At 36.6% G+C, this 20,655-nt stretch overlaps 1 protein-coding gene across 1 annotated transcript in view; it reads left to right on the top strand.

Moving 5' to 3' along the window:
• LOC145772067 (UBX domain-containing protein 6-like) overlaps window positions 1-20,655 on the top strand; it is a 42,320-nt gene that overhangs the window by 6,185 nt on the left and 15,480 nt on the right. Inside the window, exons 2-4 of the mRNA XM_082583882.1 lie at window positions 12,273-12,435; window positions 14,549-14,600; window positions 20,374-20,483. Of these exons, the coding sequence (XP_082440008.1) occupies window positions 12,273-12,435; window positions 14,549-14,600; window positions 20,374-20,483 (325 nt within the window). The remainder of the gene's footprint in view (window positions 1-12,272; window positions 12,436-14,548; window positions 14,601-20,373; window positions 20,484-20,655) is intronic.

Genomic DNA, 20,655 nt, shown 5'->3' with positions numbered 1-20,655 from the left:
TGTTGCCCCTCACATGTTGTAATGGCTCTGCAGTGAGCATATTTGAGCATATTTCATATCCAGTGTCACATAATGTTAAATGCAAAATGGGATGCACTAGTTATGCATGCAAAACTATAGGTTTATTGAATCCTTTTTAATTGTATTTTATTGCAGAAAGTCACTTAAAACTATCTTTAATGTTTCGTACACTTCTTGGCACTAATAATCTTACAATGATGTATGTATGTAATTTTACAATGATCAGTGCAGACAAAGCCTATATACTGTATTCCAATTCAGAAATGATAGCAGAAGTGTATAGACTTGTAGTTATATCGTCAGAATAGTGTGACTTTATTTTGTAATGTATATACTTTCTTTCTCAGATTGTTATGTATTTCTTAGATTGTTGCATATAACTCACTTTACTATTAAGACTGTCGCTGTTCTTTAATGTAACTTCAAACAAATTAAAGTGCCACAATTGTACTGTGCACACTGTCGTACCAGTAGCAGCGAGCCATGTTTGGAAAATGATATAATTATTTCCCACATCGGACAAGCTCATTACATCCTTTCGATGTATTAAACTCCTTCATCTTTATGTCTTGACTCCTTCACTTTGTGTAATAGTGTATTATACTACTATGCTTTGCTTGGCATACAGTGGCGTAGTAAGGGGGGGGGGGGAGGGGCGGACCACCCAGTATGGGCTGATGAATTGTTAGTGATTAAAGTAGAATTATTAGAATAGGAGTCAGTTATCTATGTCAATATTAGCATTGAGAAGAAAGCTTGACTACAGTTCTGCTCATAAAATAGTTGTAATACAAGTAGTGGTAATGAAATCTAAAGTCTTATCCCAAAATTCCAAAAAAAATAAAATCCAATGTTTTTGATTATTTTAAAAATTCTACATTTTTGTGCACAATTTTTATTATGAGGTTGTGAATTGTAAGTGATTTAAAAGATATTTTTGGAATATAACATCTATGCTAATAATAATGATCAAAAAAATTTTGAAAAAAATGTGTGGCCGCATGGCGAAATCGGCCATGCTATCGAAGCACTACAAATGTTTATATCACAAAAAGTATAACTCCTAGCTCATTTTAACCTTTATTTTTGGAAAGCCCATCCCTGAAAATGGGGGGATAGATACCAATTTTATGAAGATTGGGCAACTGAGTCCCAAGATATGAGCATTTTTATGCGGCTCACTAAAAAAATCGCCACCTGGTGGTTAAACATTAAAATAGCGATAAAACAAAAACCGCTCGACCAATTTTGACAAAATTTGTGCCAAATAACTCAAAATTTCAAGCATTTTAAACTGTGAAAAAATGGGACAATTATAAATTTTATGGTTCCATGGCCTGGATGAATTATAATGAAATGACCCTGCAGTTATTTTGCATATTTTACCTTAAGTACATTAATGATTTTGCAAAAAAGATATGCTTGAGCAATAAAATCCAGTAACTTTAAACATGTATTATATATAAGCATTTTAAAGTTAGTATTTTCTAATTCTTGCAAGGTAATTCCACAAAAAACTATCACAACGCATCAATCCACATCATCCAGATAGCGCGCTCTGAATGGCTAGTTAGGAAAAACACGTTGTGTGCCGCACACACGCGCATGAGCGATTGCTGTCTGCTGCTGAGAGTCCTGACTCCTGGGGTGCATACGCGCCGACTTCCGGGGGGCGGCGCCCCCCGTAAATTTATGGTTGAGGGGCAACAAAAGTGGCTATTACAAGTGGTGTTTCTTAGATAAATTACTTCGCGAGAGATTTAGATCATTTAAACGGACTTAAAGAATGCCAAAAACGAAAAACAGCCTGCGTTGCTCTTGCCCGCAAAACAGCAGCTGATCGCATGGCTTCCTCCGGAACGTGAACTACTGAGATGCGCATTGCGCACGGCACGCACCCTCACAGTCACACACTGCTTAGTGCTTACCTTACCGCGCGTGAGACGCAGCTTCAAAGTCAAAACGCGTGGTAGCGAAAAAGCGAATGCGAGGTTGAATGTTTATTCTCATTTCACGAGTTATCCAAACGTCCATTAGATTTTTTGTGACTTCAAACATGAAATCGAATTTAGCAAACTTTATCGAGTTGAAACTACGACACACCGAACAATTACGTGAATACAGCTTGGAAATCATACCGTATGGAAATTTCAAAGTACGTAGATGATAGAGTAACTTGCGCTGCTAGAATAGTCACGTAACTATTCACTGCAGTATTACGTAAACCAGCTAAATTAGACGTGCTATTTTCAACGAGGTCTTCCCGCTGTGAGATCAATTATGATTCAACAGCATTGTTTTGTTCGCAATGTGTGAGAACTAAATCGAAAACCAATGAAAGAAAAGGTGTTTAATGGTCTTGGTCGCAGATATTGTCTGCATTAACGACTTCTCTTACCGCTATTATCACCTAGCTAACCTGACATCATTGTTTTATGCGACCGCTAAGGTTTGACATCGACTTCAACGATCATGGAATGTTACGTACGGGTAATAAGAACGATTATATCTTACACGCAAAAATAAAAGAATTGATTTCTTAAAACAGCTCTTTCTGCTGTTTTGTCTCGTGAGCTTTGCATATTGCTCAACAAGTGCATAAAGTTTAAAATTGACAAGAAATCATTAAATTTGAAAATTAAGTTTGAATCACTGCAAATAAACGTATTCAAAACTTTTAATTCGGCCGACGCCATTTCACACTCCGTAATCTACGTCGGCAATGATTTTGCCGCAGCAAAAATGCTTTCATTTTGAAAACTGCCGAGCTGGGGACAACAGCTTGTCCCGTGTGTAAGTTGAACCTGTCTTTTTGAGGTGAAAATCACTTGCGAAAATCTCGATCTATACTCGAGTATATACGGTACTCGATAAAAGACTTTCGATAAAAAACATAAGAGAAGACACTTCGCCGTTGGTAATGCTTTGAAGGTAAGTAATTAGCAAAACGAGCGAAACGAGGTTAATAAAACTGATAGCGGGTTTCCACTCTGCTTGAAATCATGATTTTTTGCGTTTTATTTCGATAACTTCACTGTCTTGATCGTTGTTATTCACTCGCACGAAAAGGAAATGAATCGGCTTGTTTTCCAACTGTCCAATTATGAGCTAACAATATCAAAATTTTTACGACTAGACGTACTGCATGCGTAAAACTAATCGTTTCAAGCAGCGGTTCTAATAAGTTCGGTTTGCGACCTAGGTGTCAATATAAACAAGACAGTAAGCTGAATCAAAGACTATTTCGATTGAGTAAAATAGCGTTATGGTTATGACGTCATCACCTTTCTCGCCCCCCAAGGTTTTTGAAAAGTCGGCGCCTATGCTGGGGTGCAACCTAGTTCGTACCTTGAACAATTCGTACAGTCAGTTCGTACCCTGAAAAGATCGAGAGAAAAAATTAAAAAAAGCCGAAGTCGCTGATCGCAGTTTAATAGCACAAAGCCGAAGTCGCTGATCGGAGTTTCCCCAAACAATTTGAAACAAACTCGAGGGTTAAGGTTAGCGGAAACTGCGGAAAAATGTTTGCGGAAACTGCGATCAGCGAGGGTTAGGGTTAGAGCATAGATTACTCTATGGTTATGGTAAAGGTTAGCGGAAACTGCGGAAAAATGTTTGCGGAAACTGCGATCAGTTAGGGTTAGAGCATAGATTACTCTTTGGTTAGAGTTAGGGTTTGCGGAAACTGCGATCAGCGGACTTCGGTTTTGACTTTTGAGCTATTTTTTCTCTTGATCTTTTCAGGGGAAGAATTTTAAAACGATTGCGGAAACTGCGATCAGCGACTTCGGCTTTTTTTAATTTTTTTTTCTCGATCTTTTCAAGGTACGAACTGACGGTCCGAACTGTTCATGGTACGAACTAGGTTGCATCCTGACTCCTGAGACTAGAGATTTATAGCTTGATGCTGAATACTGAAGATAAGGCTGCAAAATTCAGATAAGAAGTTGTGTTCAGCGTACTAGCTCTCAGATAAAATGCAAGGAAATCAACAAGCAAAGTTTTGCCACGTATATTTCAAACACAAAAACGAAAAAAGGTTGAGCACTACAACAAGTTTGTTCTGCGTTCCAAGCAATATTGGTTCTTCTGAAGTTTTTTGTGTCGCGGGCAAACCCGTCGGCTACTAGTGACACATTCAGAGCAAGTATGCTTTGCACATCTGCAGCATCTTCCTCATTTGATAGTTTGAACTGTGCGATTGAAAGTGCTTGAAGTAGCAGCATTGATGAACCTCAACTTTTCGGCAAGTAGTTTAGTTTCTCCGGCTATATTTCCTTTTGTTGACATCTGTTTGAGCAAGCTAAAAGCCAAGTTGTTTGAGAAAATCTGTTTTTTTGTTACTTTTCCCATTGCCTCTCATTATGAGAAATGCGTTGTTACTGGCAACATTTATCAAAGTGTCATTAATAACCATTGGCCAACGATTTGTTTTCTTAGCAATTAAATTCTTCACAGTCTTCATCAAAGTGTCAACTCCATCTTTATGCTTGTTATAATCCATGATAACTGTAGGTTTCCTGTGAGAGTCAGTGATGGAAACAGAAGAGTGTGAAGAAGACATCATGAGGACATTCCTATTTCGTTTTGGTACATATGACAATAGCAGAATCTTGTTCAAATGGTCATACAACGCTTCAGTACTTTTCACCTCTCTTCCCCTTGCTGATTTGCGTTGCGATGGAACTTCACGGCGTTACTGTTCAGTAGACCTCCCCAATCCCCGGACTTTCTTTTGTTTTCTTCTATATTGTGACTTTTCTGCATAGGTTTTCAATGCTGATTTCAAAAATATGCATAAATTTTTTTTTCGATCAACGTCTTGGAAGTTATTCGCCGTTTCTTAGCAACAACTTTTTATAAAAATTACAAATATCCCCTTTAAAACCCCTTTTCTTTTAACCTAGTATGCTGATATCTAGATTATCTGAAACCACTTCTTCAACTGAAGAATTAAAAAAGAATTATTAAAATTGGACAATCGGTACCAGAATTATGACCGTTTAAGTACCCAGATTACGCAGTCACGCATGACTGGTTTTTGTTAATTTATTGCCAAATGATACTAGAAAAATGGTGAAAGTTGCTGTCAAGGGGTTTTTGGGGGTAAGGAGTTCAAAAATTATATTAAAAAGTGTCTCAGAGCAACAGAAAAAAAGTTATTAAAAAATTGATATGAACAGTCATGCATGAATGATTTTGTCGCAGTCGCTTCATTCCTGCAACGAGATGTATTCCTTAGGCACCACAAACGTTAAATGTCTGGAGTCATTTATTATACAGTATGACGTGGAACCGATCATCGCAACATAGGTAACATCTGGGTACCCATTGCACTTGATGTTAGAATACATGCTCCATTGCTCAGAAAGAGCTCTGATCAAGTGCAAGATGGTCACGGTCTGCCACAATTTCAATAGCATCTTTCACACAGCATAATGTAGTCTATGTATCTAAACCATGTGGCAAAAAATGGATTAAGTCAGCTGAACTTAACGATAACCTTCTGTAATGCATTTCAGGTTTCACTATTGATCGGTTAGCATTTTCTACTTGTATCTTGTATGATTATAAACGTATTGTATACACTTCTGTGTAATATTCCGTGTGTATTCATTTATCCATCATGGAGCTGAGGAAGAGTAAAATGAACAATGGTGGTTTGCTTGGTAACTTGCAGCCTTTAAAACATTTTAAGACAGGACAATTTGGACCAACTACTGAAGATGTTCTTCAGAAATACATATATGATCTTCAATTAAATCCCCATAACCACCAGAGTGGGAAGCTTGCAGCTTGGGAATTGGGATACATACAGCAGTATGTCTAGCAAAAGTATGGCAGCCTGCTTGCATTCCACCGATGACAAAACAAAAATATCCAAAATAAAATTATTCATTTGGTTGATGAATACAAGAAATACAAACATGCCAAAAAGGAATCTGCTGCCTTAATTAAATTTTGAGAAACACTGACAACACGATTTATGATATCTGCTAAGAATGCGAAAATCTTAGTAACAAAAACAAAACATAGCTACCAGAAGATAAGACAGAAGATATTCAGTTTCTTAAATTACTTGAAACAAACCAACCAGCATCTCTTGGACCCCTTGATAGAAAGAGGTTGAAATGCTTCACGAATTATGCATTGAAGAATCGAATAAAGGTAATAGAATTTTGATACGGATGCATAAACAAGACACTTTTTACAGATAAATGCAGATTCTCAGCCATCTACCTCAGGACTTAATTTACTCTCATCATCAGAAGAAACAGAATCTAATACTGATGAAGAATTCGTACATACTGCTGCTACCACTACTCATAACAAAACTATAAGTATGATACTAATTTTGTTTTGTATCTTAATAGAGATGACTGGATAAAAAACTGATACCACATGCTGACAGAGGGATCCGTATCAAAAATTAATAGGTACCGGTATGTTACTTTAAAAATCATTAGACTGTTAAGCATACTGGGAACAAACATACATCATACTTTATTACCTTTATTCGATTCTTCAATGCATGATTCGTGAAGCGTTTCAACCTCCTTCTATCAAGGGGTCCAAGAGATGCTGGTTGGTTTGTTTCAAGTAATTTAAGAAACTGAATATCTTCTGCCTTATCTTCTGGTAGCTATGTTTTGTTTTTGTTAATAAGATTTTCTCATTCTTAGCAGATATCATAAATCGTGTTGTCAGTGTTTCTCGAAATTTAATTAAGGCAGCAGATTCCTTTTTGGCATGTTTGTATTTCTTGTATTCATCAACCAAACGAATAATTTTGTTTTGTCTTCAGTAGAATGCAAGCAGGTTGCCATACTTTTGCTAGACACTGTATCCCAAGCTGCGAGCTTCCCACTCTGGTGGTTACGAGGATTTAATTGAAGATGATATTGATATATGTATTTCTAAAGAACATCTCCAGTAGTTGGTCCAAATTGTCCTGTCTTAAAATATTTTAAAGGCTGCAAGTTACCAAGCAAACCACCATTGTTCATTTTATTCTTCCTCAGCTCCATGATGGATAAATGAATACACAAGGAATATTACACAGAAGTGTATACAATACGTTTATAATCATACAAGATACAAGTAGACAATGCTAACTGATCAATAGTGAAACCTGAAATGCATTACAGAAGGTTATCGTTAAGTTCAGCTGACTTAATCCATTTTTTGCCACATGATTTAGATGCATAGACTACATTATGCTGGGTGAGAGATGCTATTGAAATTGTGGCAGACCGTGACCATCTTGCACTTGATCAGAGCTCTTTCTGAGCAATGAAGCAGGGCAGTTCCATCGTGACGGACGTAACATTCAGAGAGTTATAGTAGTCCGTAATTTTTGATGAAATAGAAATCTTGGCAATTTTACTACATAGCATGAAAGGGTGCCCTACCACTATGAAATCACCCCAAAAATTTTTTCGTAGCTGCTTCCTACAAAATAGATACAGCTCGTTTATCATGCGTGACGGACGTACGCAGAGAAACAAGAAATCATGAGTAACTTTCGTAAGATACGAAACGCTTTGATTTGTACATAGGTAACTGCAATTTTTTAACTTGATCAGTTTAATGAATGAATAAACTAACTCACAAAAGTTGTTGCACAAATTTATTGTGTGAATTGAATACACTGTGCCCCAGAATGTAACGTGACGGACGTACAAAACTTTCGTGACGGACGTACGGCTCTGAATTTAAGCAGGAATAGTGCAAGAAATCTACTATAAAAGAAGTGAAAAATTGCATACATAATACAAAACTTAATAGATGGGTTAAAATTTCCAATATATATGCTTTAATTGAAACCAGCCTATACAAATAATTACAATTACGGTATAGTTGAAAAGTAGTGCCGTACACACACAGTTATAAGTCATGTATCATATCTTATAAGTATACTAGTTATAAGCCATCGCCACACACTGCCACTTTTGTGCATCACTAAAATTTCGTAGTTTGTGCTCGCTACTTGTTGAACTTCACCAGGGTAAAATTCACTATCATATTCAACAAGTACCCAATCACTTTTTTGATAGCAAGCACTTTCTTCTACTTCAGACGTTCATGTCTTCATTAGATTCTCCATAGTTAAAAAGATATAATAACAACAGTGTGCTGCTTATCATCGGATGTGTAAGCCACAGCGATGATGTTGCTGTCTATGACTGAAACGTTATGTGGCATATTATCAAAAGTTTTGATGTCTTGAGATCGCAGCTGGCAAAACTTGGATAAACCAACTTTCTCAAAATGCATTTCATTTTCTGTCAAAAACAATTGATATGCTTCCTTCAGAGACATGGTCATTGGTCATATACCGTATTTGTTGTGTTTGCTTTTCCATCGTATTTCCATCATCTCCTTTCTTTCTAATAATGATCCTATCTTTTCTTCCAGGAGCCTGCCATGATCTATCATTTTTGTCATAAAACTCTTGAACTTTCATGATGGTGTCCAGCGACAAGCCTTTGCGTTTTTTCCTAGTGTCGACAGGAAGATTTAATCCTTCTGCTTGAGCAGCTTTTAAAATTAAGAATCTTTTGTTTCCTTGGTGAATGTGGCAAACACCTGGACATTTTGCGCCAAGCCTTTCCAGTTGCTTGATTTGGCCCATATAGAGACAGAATTCGCGATGTACTAGATTCAACAGAAGCGATTTTTTTTTTTTTTTTCTTTTTGATATTTCAGATGCGATTTCTTTCCTTAATTCTGTGTTCTTCAATTTCTTGCTGTGTCATTCGTTCTTTCATGGTTTTTCTTTCTTTCTCTTTTCTGAGACGATCCTTGTTTAAATGGTTCAAGTATAGCTGTAGATTTTCCTTCAATTTCTTATTTCTCTTTTCTTGCCACTGCTTGACCTATCAGTTTTAGCCATTGCTAATCACCAAAGATGAAAAAATATCTATTCAGCTACTGTAGTGAACATAAATTCCTGTGACTTACTGGCATCAAGTGCTGGAAAGAGTACAAAACCAGTAACATAATTTATAATTATGTTCTACACTGAAAGTTAAAAGCCATGTTTCTATCTAACTTACAAAGGTATCATTTGCTTGAAACTTTAATTTTTTGCTATCACATCCTTCAACTCCTATCATACTATGTAGATATTCACTTCTCTTCTTCCTCAAAGATAATCCTACCCTTGTGCTTCTGTTCCCTTATTGTTGTGCTCATCCTATCCTTTTTCTTTTGAAGACTTCACAGCCCTCTTGTGGACCATTGTTGTAACAAAAGTTCAGTAATCAGTAGGTTACACTTATGAGCTCATAAGATGTAGAAAGTGTAATTGAAAACTATGGGGTTATAATAACTAAGATTTATGGTACCTGGGATAATAACTTTTTAAATCAGTGACAATATAAACAATTAAACATGAGCATGATCCCTGCATTATTAAGCACCACAAAATGACTAAGTTAAAGTTAGTTAAACAGTATTAGTATCTGTAATGGACGTATGTGACGGACGTACGTGATGGACGTTCCATTATGGTGTACATCCGTCACGCATTTTTACTTAGTTAAACAAAAAAATTTTGAAAACCATTTGGGATGTAGGTTGGTATGTAGGAACTAAAAGAAAAAATGAAGTTTCAAAATTTTAATTCATCTAATAATTTAATAAAATAAAATAAAGGAAAAAATTTGTGACGGACGTACAGGACCCCCAGGTCGAAGTCCCACATGCTATAAGTCCAATGTGACACCTTGTTCAAAAAAAAAATTTTAGAGATTAATCTTACACTCATTTCTGATTGTACAACAGCAGTATTGACGAAGTTACTTGAAATATCAATCAGAAACTTCAGAATTCAGTATATGAGTATTTTTCATGATTTTTTTGGCATTTGAAATGATGTTCGCTTACTGAAGCATAACTTCCACCCATTTTGTGTGGGGGCCGAATATATTTTTTTTCTGAAAACTAGAAAGAATAAGCTTTCCAGGGATACCATTTTTATTGTTATCAGATAAAAAATATGTTTTGATGGGTTGGTTGTCCTTATCATGGAACTGCCCAGCATGTATTCTAACATCAAGTGCAATGGGTACCCAGATGTTACCTATGTTGCGATGATCGGTTTCACGTTTTACTGTATATGACTCCAGGCATTTAACATTTGTGGTGCCTAAGGAATACATCTCGTTGCAGGAATGAAGCGACTGCGACAAAATCATTCATGCATGACTGTTCATATCAATTTTTTAATAACTTTTTTTCTGTTGCTCTGAGACACTTTTTAATATAATTTTTGAACTCCTTACCCCCAAAAAACCCTTGACAGCAACTTTCACCATTTTTCTAGTATCATTTGGCAATAAATTAACAAAAATCAGTCATGGCTAAGAAACGGCGAATAACTTCCAAGACGTAGATCGGAAACAAATTTTATGCATATTTTTGAAATCAGCATTGAAAACCCATGCAGAAAAGTCACAATATAGAAGAAAACAAAAGAAAGTCCGGGGTTTTGGAAGGTCTATAGTGTTTAGCCATTACTATTCCTACCAATGTAATATTTTGAAGCAAAAGATTGCAAACCAGACCATGAGATGTAAAATATCTGACAGCGTACATATTAATCCGACCAGAACCAAAGTAAACAGAACACAGGTTCCTCACTATATCATCTGCAAGATTTCTGTGAGGAGCCTAGTCGGGTTCTTTTCCGGAATAAAGAATGCCACTTAGAGCAAAACCTGATGTGGCTTCACACAGCCAAAAGAACTTTACACCATATTTCCTTGGTTTTGATGGCATGTATGTTCTTCCAGGAATTTTGCCTGTCAAATAGCAACTAACCTGTCGTTCCTTTGTGTTTCTGGTAGATTGCAATAGTTATCAAAACGCATGCATCGTAGCAGAAATTTGAATCGATTTTGTGCCATAGCCAGTAGCCACTCTATAAAATGACCTACTATCAAGAGGATCCCACAATCAACGGTAATCGATAAAGTTATCTTTTCCCAAGCCAGCATGTATCATGATTGCAAGACCTGCCTCAACTTCTTCAATTGTGAATGTTTTTTGTATATACAGAATTAAGCAACAACTTACATTCGTGTCTCACCTCCCTTGCTTTTCTGTTTGGAGCTTCAGGTTCAAAAGCAGCATCAATCCGAAGCTGTTGCGTCAATATGTTTCTTTTTCTGAGCCTGCCTGGAAAAGGATTTGCATAATAGGTTGCACTGCCAGCTGTTATTGGTACTTGATCTTCATCTTCTGAGGAACCATCATTAGATTCATCACTACCAGTCTCGTCATCTTCACTTTCGTCCTCAAAGACATCTATATCGAACAATTTCTCCTCTTCCAAAGGCAGTTCATCAACATCTGGTGTGGACTCACTTTCACTACTACTTGTTGCCTCAGCATTAGAGTTGCTATCAACATCATCAGAAGTTTTAACCGAAACAACCATTGAATTTCAAATAGTTAGTATTTCATGCCAAGTATATATCTTGTAAGAGCTAATTAGAGCTAAGGTAAACGTTTCTGACACAACTGCTTAGACAGTATTTTTCTTCTGAGTTATATCAACTGGCAATCTAATTCCTCCTAGTGACTAGGGGGAGCTCTCCACTAGGACCTAGTCAGACAGCGATTCACTAAATACACGTGCAACTTTCCAGTAAGTCGACGGTTATCACTTTGTGATAAAGCTAGCTACTGCATAGTGGCTTTAACTTCCAAACTATCGCTGTCAATTCTTGCTACAAATTGGCTGCCGAGAAACATATTGTTTCTGATTGTTGACATTTTGTCAACAGATGTGCCGATTAAGTTAAAACGCAAATAACTCATTGTGGAAACAATTTGACGTTTTGAAATCGCTACCGCAGTAAGCTACTCCGAAATTCTCCTTTGTCACTGGATGTTGCTGAGCTAGTGCATAAGGGGCGAGAACAATCTCACACAAAAAAGTCGATGTTGACAAAATGTCAGCGCAAGTGCTGGTAAGGGTTAATACTTATTGACAAAAAAGCAAGTGGCCAGACAAATTTCGCCCCACTCTATTTTAAACCCGATGGGGCGCCACCCCCCAGCATTGTTTTCATCTATGTTTCACAGTATCATGATTTAACCTTTGCAGCTTACGCCATTATTTAAGTATATTATAGTTATGCATTATTTTCTCTAGTGCTGTGATTTAGCCTGAATACTCAAGTGGAATTATATTTTAATACTTTTCCGTAGCAGCTTTTGTTTCAAATTTCATTTTTTAGAAATTACAGAGCAACTGTACAGCCTCAACCTAACATACGAACTCGACCTACGAGCTCATCACAAGCACAAGCTGGTGCAGCTGCCATTGCTCGACATGAGCAAAAATCTAAACAAATAAAAAATGTTGTTCCGAAAGTGATAAAGTCAAGGCCAGAAAACCAAGTATGTTTGATTTATGTTTTTGAATTGCTTTACAGTGCATTTATAAACCTTGATATGTTTGTTTTTCACAAATGAAGAAGCAATTATCTGTGAACATTGAACAGCGGGTCTGCTACTATTCGGTGAGTCCAATTCGGTGAGTTCCTAACCTCTAAACCCTAACCCTAAAACGGCAATGATAAATAGGCTACGGTACCCAATAATTTAAAAAAAAAAATTAAAAAAATCACCAAATAGGGATCGGACTCACCGAAACGGGCCATTGCGTTGAACAGCAGTGGTCAACAACGTGCAGTCAATGTTACTTTGTGCTCTTGATGTAAAGGTTCCAAGATGTTGCATTTGGCTTTGATAAGGTCTTCCATGTTCAACTACGAGGGTGTTGCTCCAATCCTTAAAACAGATAACTGCCTGCACTGAAAAATGCACTTGCTCAGGATCAGGAGGAAGAGTTTCTTTTGTTGAACACCAGGGCAATTAACCTAACTTATAATGCACAGGAATAGTATATGCACACTGCAGTCACTGCACAGGGATACCATACCGTCCTTATTTCTGAGTGGGACATGTTGTGTGATTGGTTTCTCCAGGCGTTGGGACGTGCGGCATACGTACGGACTCTCGCAGTTGCAGTTAAATTGGTAAATTATGTTACTAAATTTTATGGTAGGCAGTCAGCCTTTGTTGCTGGAATGGAAAAGTACAAACTTTTCTTTTTCAACTTTTTTGTTCCATCAACAAAGACTGATTCCCTGCTGTGAAAAGTTAGTAGCCATACCAATTTAACTGTTATTGCAAGAGTCGGTACGTAGGCCGCACGTCCCAATGCCTGGAGGAACGAATCAATTCAACATATCTCGAAAGTAATCAGTGAAGGAAACAATACAACCAGAACACAACCAAGTCGCACATGCAAAACTGTAAATGACAAAAATATATTTAGACAGTCTGTAATTGGACAACACCTGCTGGATAACGAAAAATGTGCTTTGAACTTTAGGCTAGAAATGTTATCAATTCTTGCTGAAGGCTGTTCTTCGTTCCACCTGGAAGCAATTATTGCAGTACTGGAAGTAATCTTTATAAAAACTTTGGACCCAGTCTTATGCCGCAAGGAATTTGTTTATGCCTTAAAGCTCCTTAGTTTATTTAAATTCTTCTGATTAGCCAAATTTACATTTCATTTTTTTTTTACTTTAAATACTTCACCACATTTAGGTTATAGTCACAATTTGATATATATATATATCATATGTTATATATATAATTATGTACATATCATACTGCTATCCTTGGTGGCTTACTTTATTGGTAACGTCATTTGAAGTCAATCAGGGATGTCAATTATGGTGTAATCATCTTGTACAGTAGCTTGGTTTAATAAGCCCCGCTCCCTATTTTCCACTCCTGTATGAAAGCTCTACCATTGCATTTATGGAGTTTTTGTAAATGATGTAATTTGAAACATATATTATATATAGCCGAAAACGTTTGAATGTTAAACTATTTTGTAAATATGTAAAATATATACTGTTGTAATGCTCAACCCTGTGGTATTGTTGTGTCTTGCCTGTCTTTGGTATATTATATATGTAGTGCATCTTTTGAAGATCGACTTTACTTTTTTGTTTTGTAGTTGCTTTTCAATTTGGTAATTATGACATTTTCATCAACAAATTTCGGTTTTGTCCCTTCTAGTGGGAGAAGCCAATTCTTTCCTTGCAACAATTGTCTTTACTTGTTTTCTCCTCATTCGATTCATCTCATAATCGTACTTCAGTCTTGCTTCATCTTTCACCTGTTCTGTCCGTGTTCTTTTTAGACGTGAACCTTCGATTTTCTTTTCCATCCACCTTCAACATTTCTTTTGGAGAAAATTTTATTCCTTCCATGGAAGATATTTCATGACACCATGTAACAAAAATTCTAAGTTTAAATTGATCTTAAAAGACCATACAAAATGAACTGATGTCTTTACTTTTTTACATCAACTATTCAAAATGTAAATGTTTAAAGGGGTTTGTTTTATCTTTCGTTTCAAATTTACTGAAATGATAATTATTTTAGGCTGCTAAAACAAATATATACCGGTAGTTTGCCACTTATTTTGCAGGAACCTGACAGAGATCCACCTTTTGTTGGAACTTCCGAGGTAACAAAAGAAAGTGAGTCATAATTTTTATATTCAAATTATAAAAATGAAGCAAAACTTGGTGTTTGATATCGACTCTGTGCAGCTCTTACTGTGGCTTTACTCTTCAGAACATACTTGGAGTGGTCAAACTGCTGATTTACATGTTGTGTGTTTCTCATTACGCTTGAAGAAGGCAGTTGTCGCAGTCAAATTTGTTTTATTATATTTGCCAAAGTTGTTTTCGATTGCATTCTAAAATTGAACATAAAATATTGATGATTTGCAAAGACCAAAGACGTACCAACCCTTGGGATGATCATGTATAAGGTTTGTTAAATTTTGTCACCCGACAGTCGTATATTGTTAGGGTTAGTTTGCTAATATTTTGTCTTGGTTTTGTTTTGAATTAACTTTGTTTACGAAGAGTTCCGTTTCATATCAAACTGCTTTCTTACACATGTTACAACTTTGTTTCCAACAACCCATTGCTACTGCAGCAAATCGATGAGTTTTGTGACACCGTCAAAATAATGACTGCAGTAGTACAGAAAGTTATCAGTTACCAGACGCGCGTTGATAATCATGAGAATGGTAAAATTTGAACAATCATCACAACAAAAGTATTACTACTGCATGTTGATGCTGCATGATTTGGCATTCTGTCAAGGTGTGTACATTTCTTGAACTTCATATAATTTTTTGTTTAAAAAATAATATATATAATTTTTTTTATTTTATACCAAAATTTAAAAAGCTATGTTTATCGAATAAAAATCACACTTGTGTTTGTGTATAACCACTAGGGTGCGGCTGATGCCCCGTAAAATTTAAAACTTGATTGTAGCAACCCTAACTTTTTTTTAGAAGTGAGGCTTGGTCTACAAAGCTTAAATATGAAGTTTCAGCAAAATTGAATAAGGTCTAGGGCAGTGGTTCCCAACCTTTTTAACCTTGCGGCACCTTATCAAAGAGATAAATAGTTTGCGGCACCCTGGCAAAACTAGATCAATTTTATGAGGTTTATGTATTTCAAATAACTGTATGAAATAACACAGAATGAGTTATACAGTATAGTGCTCGTAAATAAATGTATCATATTTATTCAAAAGTCAGTGTGGAATTTGGGCTTGACTTCTTGCACAAAGTCCCTTAATATCTGGGGGCACATTCGATAAAGCCACCCGCATTTCTTCCTCGACTATAAGCAGTCATTCTCGTTTTTTTTTTAGTTTTTATGTTCGTTAATACGGAAAATCCACTCTCGCATAGGTATGACGTGGAAAACTGCAGCAAAAGCACAATAGCTTTCTTTCCAACGCAAGAATATTCATTTTGAAGTTTTATCCAGAACTCGTCAAATTTTTATCCAACAAAAGTTTCCAATTTTATAATGGTTCCCAAACAATCGTGCAATTTTATGATCGTGCCGGGTCACACAATCCGATAACACTGGTCTACACGATTTTTGCTTCATGAACTTTGAAAACTGATTTAGAGTACTTTTGGGGTGCTGAATCCGAATCTGACCTCAAATTTATCCTATCACGTCAGGTTTGTGAGATATGATAACAGCAAATTGTTACTAATTGTCAAAAGTGGAAGATTTGACGTTGCGTTTATTGCACATACACATTGTGCTATATCCAGAAATCCAGGCCATGTGGTGCATAGGTAGCTGAAATACACTCACCAACTATAATTTTTATACCAATTTGTTTTCTAAGCAACATTATTAACAAGGCAGTGTTAATACATTACAGTGGTGTTAATACATTACAAGGCAGTGTACAACATTAATAACAAGCTTAAAGGGAGGCCAAAAGTATAACTGACCCCTCTCCTTCAATGTTGTGCATGAAACCACAAAGATTTAAGCAGGCTTATGGTAATGCTTGTCCAGTGACCTTATTTAGGTTGTTTTGGCCTGTCTAACGCTAACCTTTCGTTATAGCACTGCATATGTTGGTGGTAAACGCAACGCCAAATCTTCCACTTTTGACAAAAGTAACAATTTGTTGTTATCACATCTCACAAATCTGACGTGATAGGATAAATCTGAGTTCAGATTCGGAACCCCAAAATTACTCTAAATCAGTCTTCAAAGTTCATCGAGCAACAAAAAATTTTATTTTTGTAGACCAGTGTAATCCATCACTACAATTTGACTTAGTGCGCCGTGAAACGCAAAATAAAATCATGAAACCTGACAATAATGATGCGTTTCAAACGTTTTTATGGAAAGAACAGCAACGAGTCAAAATTTCTTTCATGCTATTTTTCCTGTGCGAGAAAACAAAGGCTTACTGCGAATCAGAATTAAAATAAATAAATAAATTCCGCACTATAGCGGTTAAAGTCAAAATAAAGAATGGGCCACAGTATTGCAATATCTCAATATCTCGCGGCACCCTTGAGCATTGCAATTGGCACACCAGGGTGCCGCGGCACCCCGGTTGGGAACCACTGGTCTAGGGGGTCCAGATTGCAATCAAACTTTTATAGGATTATCGATTTTCCCAAATTTCAATTTTGACATTAAATTGAGTGAATTATGTTTAAAATGAAATTTGAGTGATTTTTGTATGTTCATTGCTCATGTGATACCAGCTAATTTTTGTAACTTATTGCAAATTATAGTTTTTATGCTGTGAACAGCAGCTTAGGTTTCACTTAGAACCAGTGTGTCAATTTAGGGGTAATTTTGCATACTTCGTGCAATGGAATTTCTGAAATTTTTCAGAATTATGGCAAACGTTCTAAGTTTAGGCAAAATCTGTGAAGCATACTTTGCAAAAAATTTCAAAAATGGTGTCTTCGGATTGCAAATTCTTTGAATGAATACCCTGTTCAGAACAAACCATAACTGACACTAGAAAATCAGTGTTTTATACTTTTAATGCCGTTTACCACAGCGCTGTGTAGGCTTTAACCATAATAAATTTAATATATTAAGCACTCCTTTGTTGCTTTTGAGTTAAACTTTAAATATTACGAAGTGACATTCTAACATTTGTGTTTCAGTACTCTATGATACATAATTGCATATCATTTCACCACAGGTTTTCACCTTAAAAAGAATTACTTCACCCACATGGTGCCTACACGCAGCCTAAAGTAAGGGGCGACCTATATCTTCTTTAAGTTGTATACAAGCACCAGTTTTTAATGCCTTGTATTACAGCTTGTTGTGTCAAAAACAAGAGATGTAACAAAATCTTTGCAATGCCAATCTTCAAGCAACTGCATAGTAACTTTGGACACAGGTGCTCAAGCTGTTTCTATTCAATGGGTTGGAATTATTGGAACATCCAACAATTTAATGCCACCGATGCCAGATATAAAAACTCGGAGCCTTTCATCTTACTTCTACTTGCTGGTTAAAGTCTCCAGAAGCTTTCCATCCCAATGTACAGCACCAACAGCAGGTGGTGACCATGCGGAGAGAATTTTTTATGAGATATGTTGCGCTGTTTTAACTCTGTATCTGTGTGACTGAGATGGATGGAGATTTAGCTTTAAAGCATTTCCAGAACAAACTTGAACCACAGAATGGAGAGTAAGAGATAAGGCAGTTGGTGTAATGCTGTTTCTGATTGCTGCAGAGACTAATCCTGGAGATTTCATTATGTCATGAGGAATGAACATGGCTATTCCTGTTTTTGATATTCTTTCATGAGAGCGTTATCTCACAAATCATTGAATATGTGCATGGCTCGTTGTCCACGTCATCCTCAGCTTCTAAATCAATAGCATTATTTATGCCATTAACTCGGGTCTCCTCCTTTGCTACTCATCTATCTTGTTGTTGTGACCTGGTAGCCTACTGATCTTTTTAACTTTTGCTTCTAACACTTTATCTTTTCCAGCCATACTTGCTTCCCGGTTGCCTTGTATACTGATAAGGAATAGCATGTCTTCTTCATTGCAATTTTTTTTATTACATTGCGTGGCCAGAAAGGAAAGGTTTTGCTAAGCTTTTTCTGAAATTCCTGTATATTTTTTAGTGGTTTGCCTTTGTCTCTCTTAATCTTCATTTGAAATTCTTGCTTGTAGAAAGAAATTATTTTTTCTGACATTTTTTGCTTTGCAACTGTAGAAATGTTAGCTCACAAGTAAAACGTAAAAACTTGCTCAACTGTACTGTCATTACCTGCCTTCCTGATAAAATTGTTTGAATTAATTTGAAAATCACTTGCTTGTAGGTTGGTAACTTGCTACGTTTGATACCCTGATCTGCTTTTGTGGTAACCGTAGCGAGTAGAACATACCGAGGGTCATGTTGTGCATAAGAAGACATAGCCTAGCGAACTTTTTTTCAATTAAATAGCCTACCAACTGAATACAAACTACACGTATTGATTCTGGACTGCATTCTGCAATCGATAAATACGATTCTATGCATGTTTCACCACATAGCATACTAAATGTCTACGGTAATTCACCTTCCTAAGTTGTCACAATTAAAATGGTTAGGAGCTGGGTTTTTTTTTTTCGCTGAGACTTTTCGGTCATTTGTCCAAATTGACTTGAAAAAATTCGGTCAATTTTATTTATTTCGGTCATTTTTAGTCATTTTTGGTCATATATAGTCGATTGACTATACATTTTTTCGGACATTTTGACCGAATTGACTATATTTTTTTCTGACATTTTGCTATAAAATCGGTCAATGACCGATAAATGACCGAAAAAAAAAAACCCAGGTTAGGACTTAGGAGCCTTGTCTTGATATCGGAGAAGTGCTCTGTAACGACTCTTTACATTTAACCTTATTCTGAACCTGGGAACAATGCCTTAGAAATGATCTGCACTTACTAGACTGAAACTGGAGGTATTTGACTGAGCTAAACAGTGGTAAGTCATTTTGAAGGTATTATGACATCACATAGGCATGTTTTCGCTTTTAGCGATTCTCAAGGTAAAGCTGACAACAGTGACCAGGAAGGTTTCAGTCACTCACATTTAATAAAAGTTGTGTATTGTACTGGCTAATACACAGACTATGTTGTTCTACTGCTTAATACTTGCATTCTCCAGCAATTACATATCAAGCATATTTTGCAATAGGTTGTCATATTACTTCTCAAAATAGTGTTTGACTGTCTGCTTGCAAAACCTTACTTGTTAAAAAATAGTATGAAACAGAATAATAGCCTACTGTGTGAAACATTGCAACTGTGGAGCCTAGATGACCTTAAATACAGAATTTACCATGATGAATGAAGGACTATGTAGCACTGTAAAACTACACGATTATGGCAATTAAGTACCAAATTTCTCAATTTTCAATTCAAATCTGGACCCCCTAAACATTTATAGATTGGTCTTAAACTTCATAAATATTGTTTTTGTACCAAGTGTCACCTATAAAAAAAAGTTAGGGTGTTTTGCTTCAGGTCGGGGCATCAGCCGCACCCTAATAACCACTCCAAAAAAATTCTTGCAATTTGCTTTAAAGCATTTGAAGAACTTTTGGTTTTGTCTAGTGGTGTATCTATTATGCTAATATATACTGCGGTGGGATGGCGCAGCAGATAGGCGCTCGCTTTCCAATCATGCAATCCTGGTTCAACTCCCGATTTAAGCTGGTTCAAGGGGTTGTTCAAAATACCGCTCGCCTCTACCCAGGGTGTAATAATTTGGGTGGGCGTAGTTGCTGAAGGAAAGGCGGCCGAGAGGAACTGGCCACCCTACTCTCGTTAGTGCCGCAAGCTTAGTATAATGAGAACCTTATCTTCTCATCCCCGGATGCTTGAGACAAGCATGGGACTCACCTTTATCTTATTCTGTTGTTTCTATTTCAGAAAGAGTCATTCCTGCTGTTGAGAAGGGTGTCATGTTTCATTCTCCTTTCACTGATGAAATTATTTCCAAAACAGATCTCAAACACCACATGCGTGAAAATCTTATCTTGGTTAGTTTCACATTTAGCAGCGTACGTACAGTATATACATAGGCGTCGAAATAGGGTGGGCTGGGTGGGCGACGCCCACCCTGCAGTGAAACGAGGGTGGGCAAAATATGTTTCGCCCACCCTGCTTTCATGACACTTATGACTTATGAAGTGTTCGTTACAATTATTTCCG

The sequence above is a fragment of the Aplidium turbinatum genome, chromosome 6 (assembly GCF_918807975.1).
Source record: "Aplidium turbinatum chromosome 6, kaAplTurb1.1, whole genome shotgun sequence".
NCBI lineage: Eukaryota > Metazoa > Chordata > Ascidiacea > Aplousobranchia > Polyclinidae > Aplidium > Aplidium turbinatum.
Note: the sequence above shows the minus strand (reverse complement) of the source record. Positions and strands in the feature narration are given on the sequence as shown.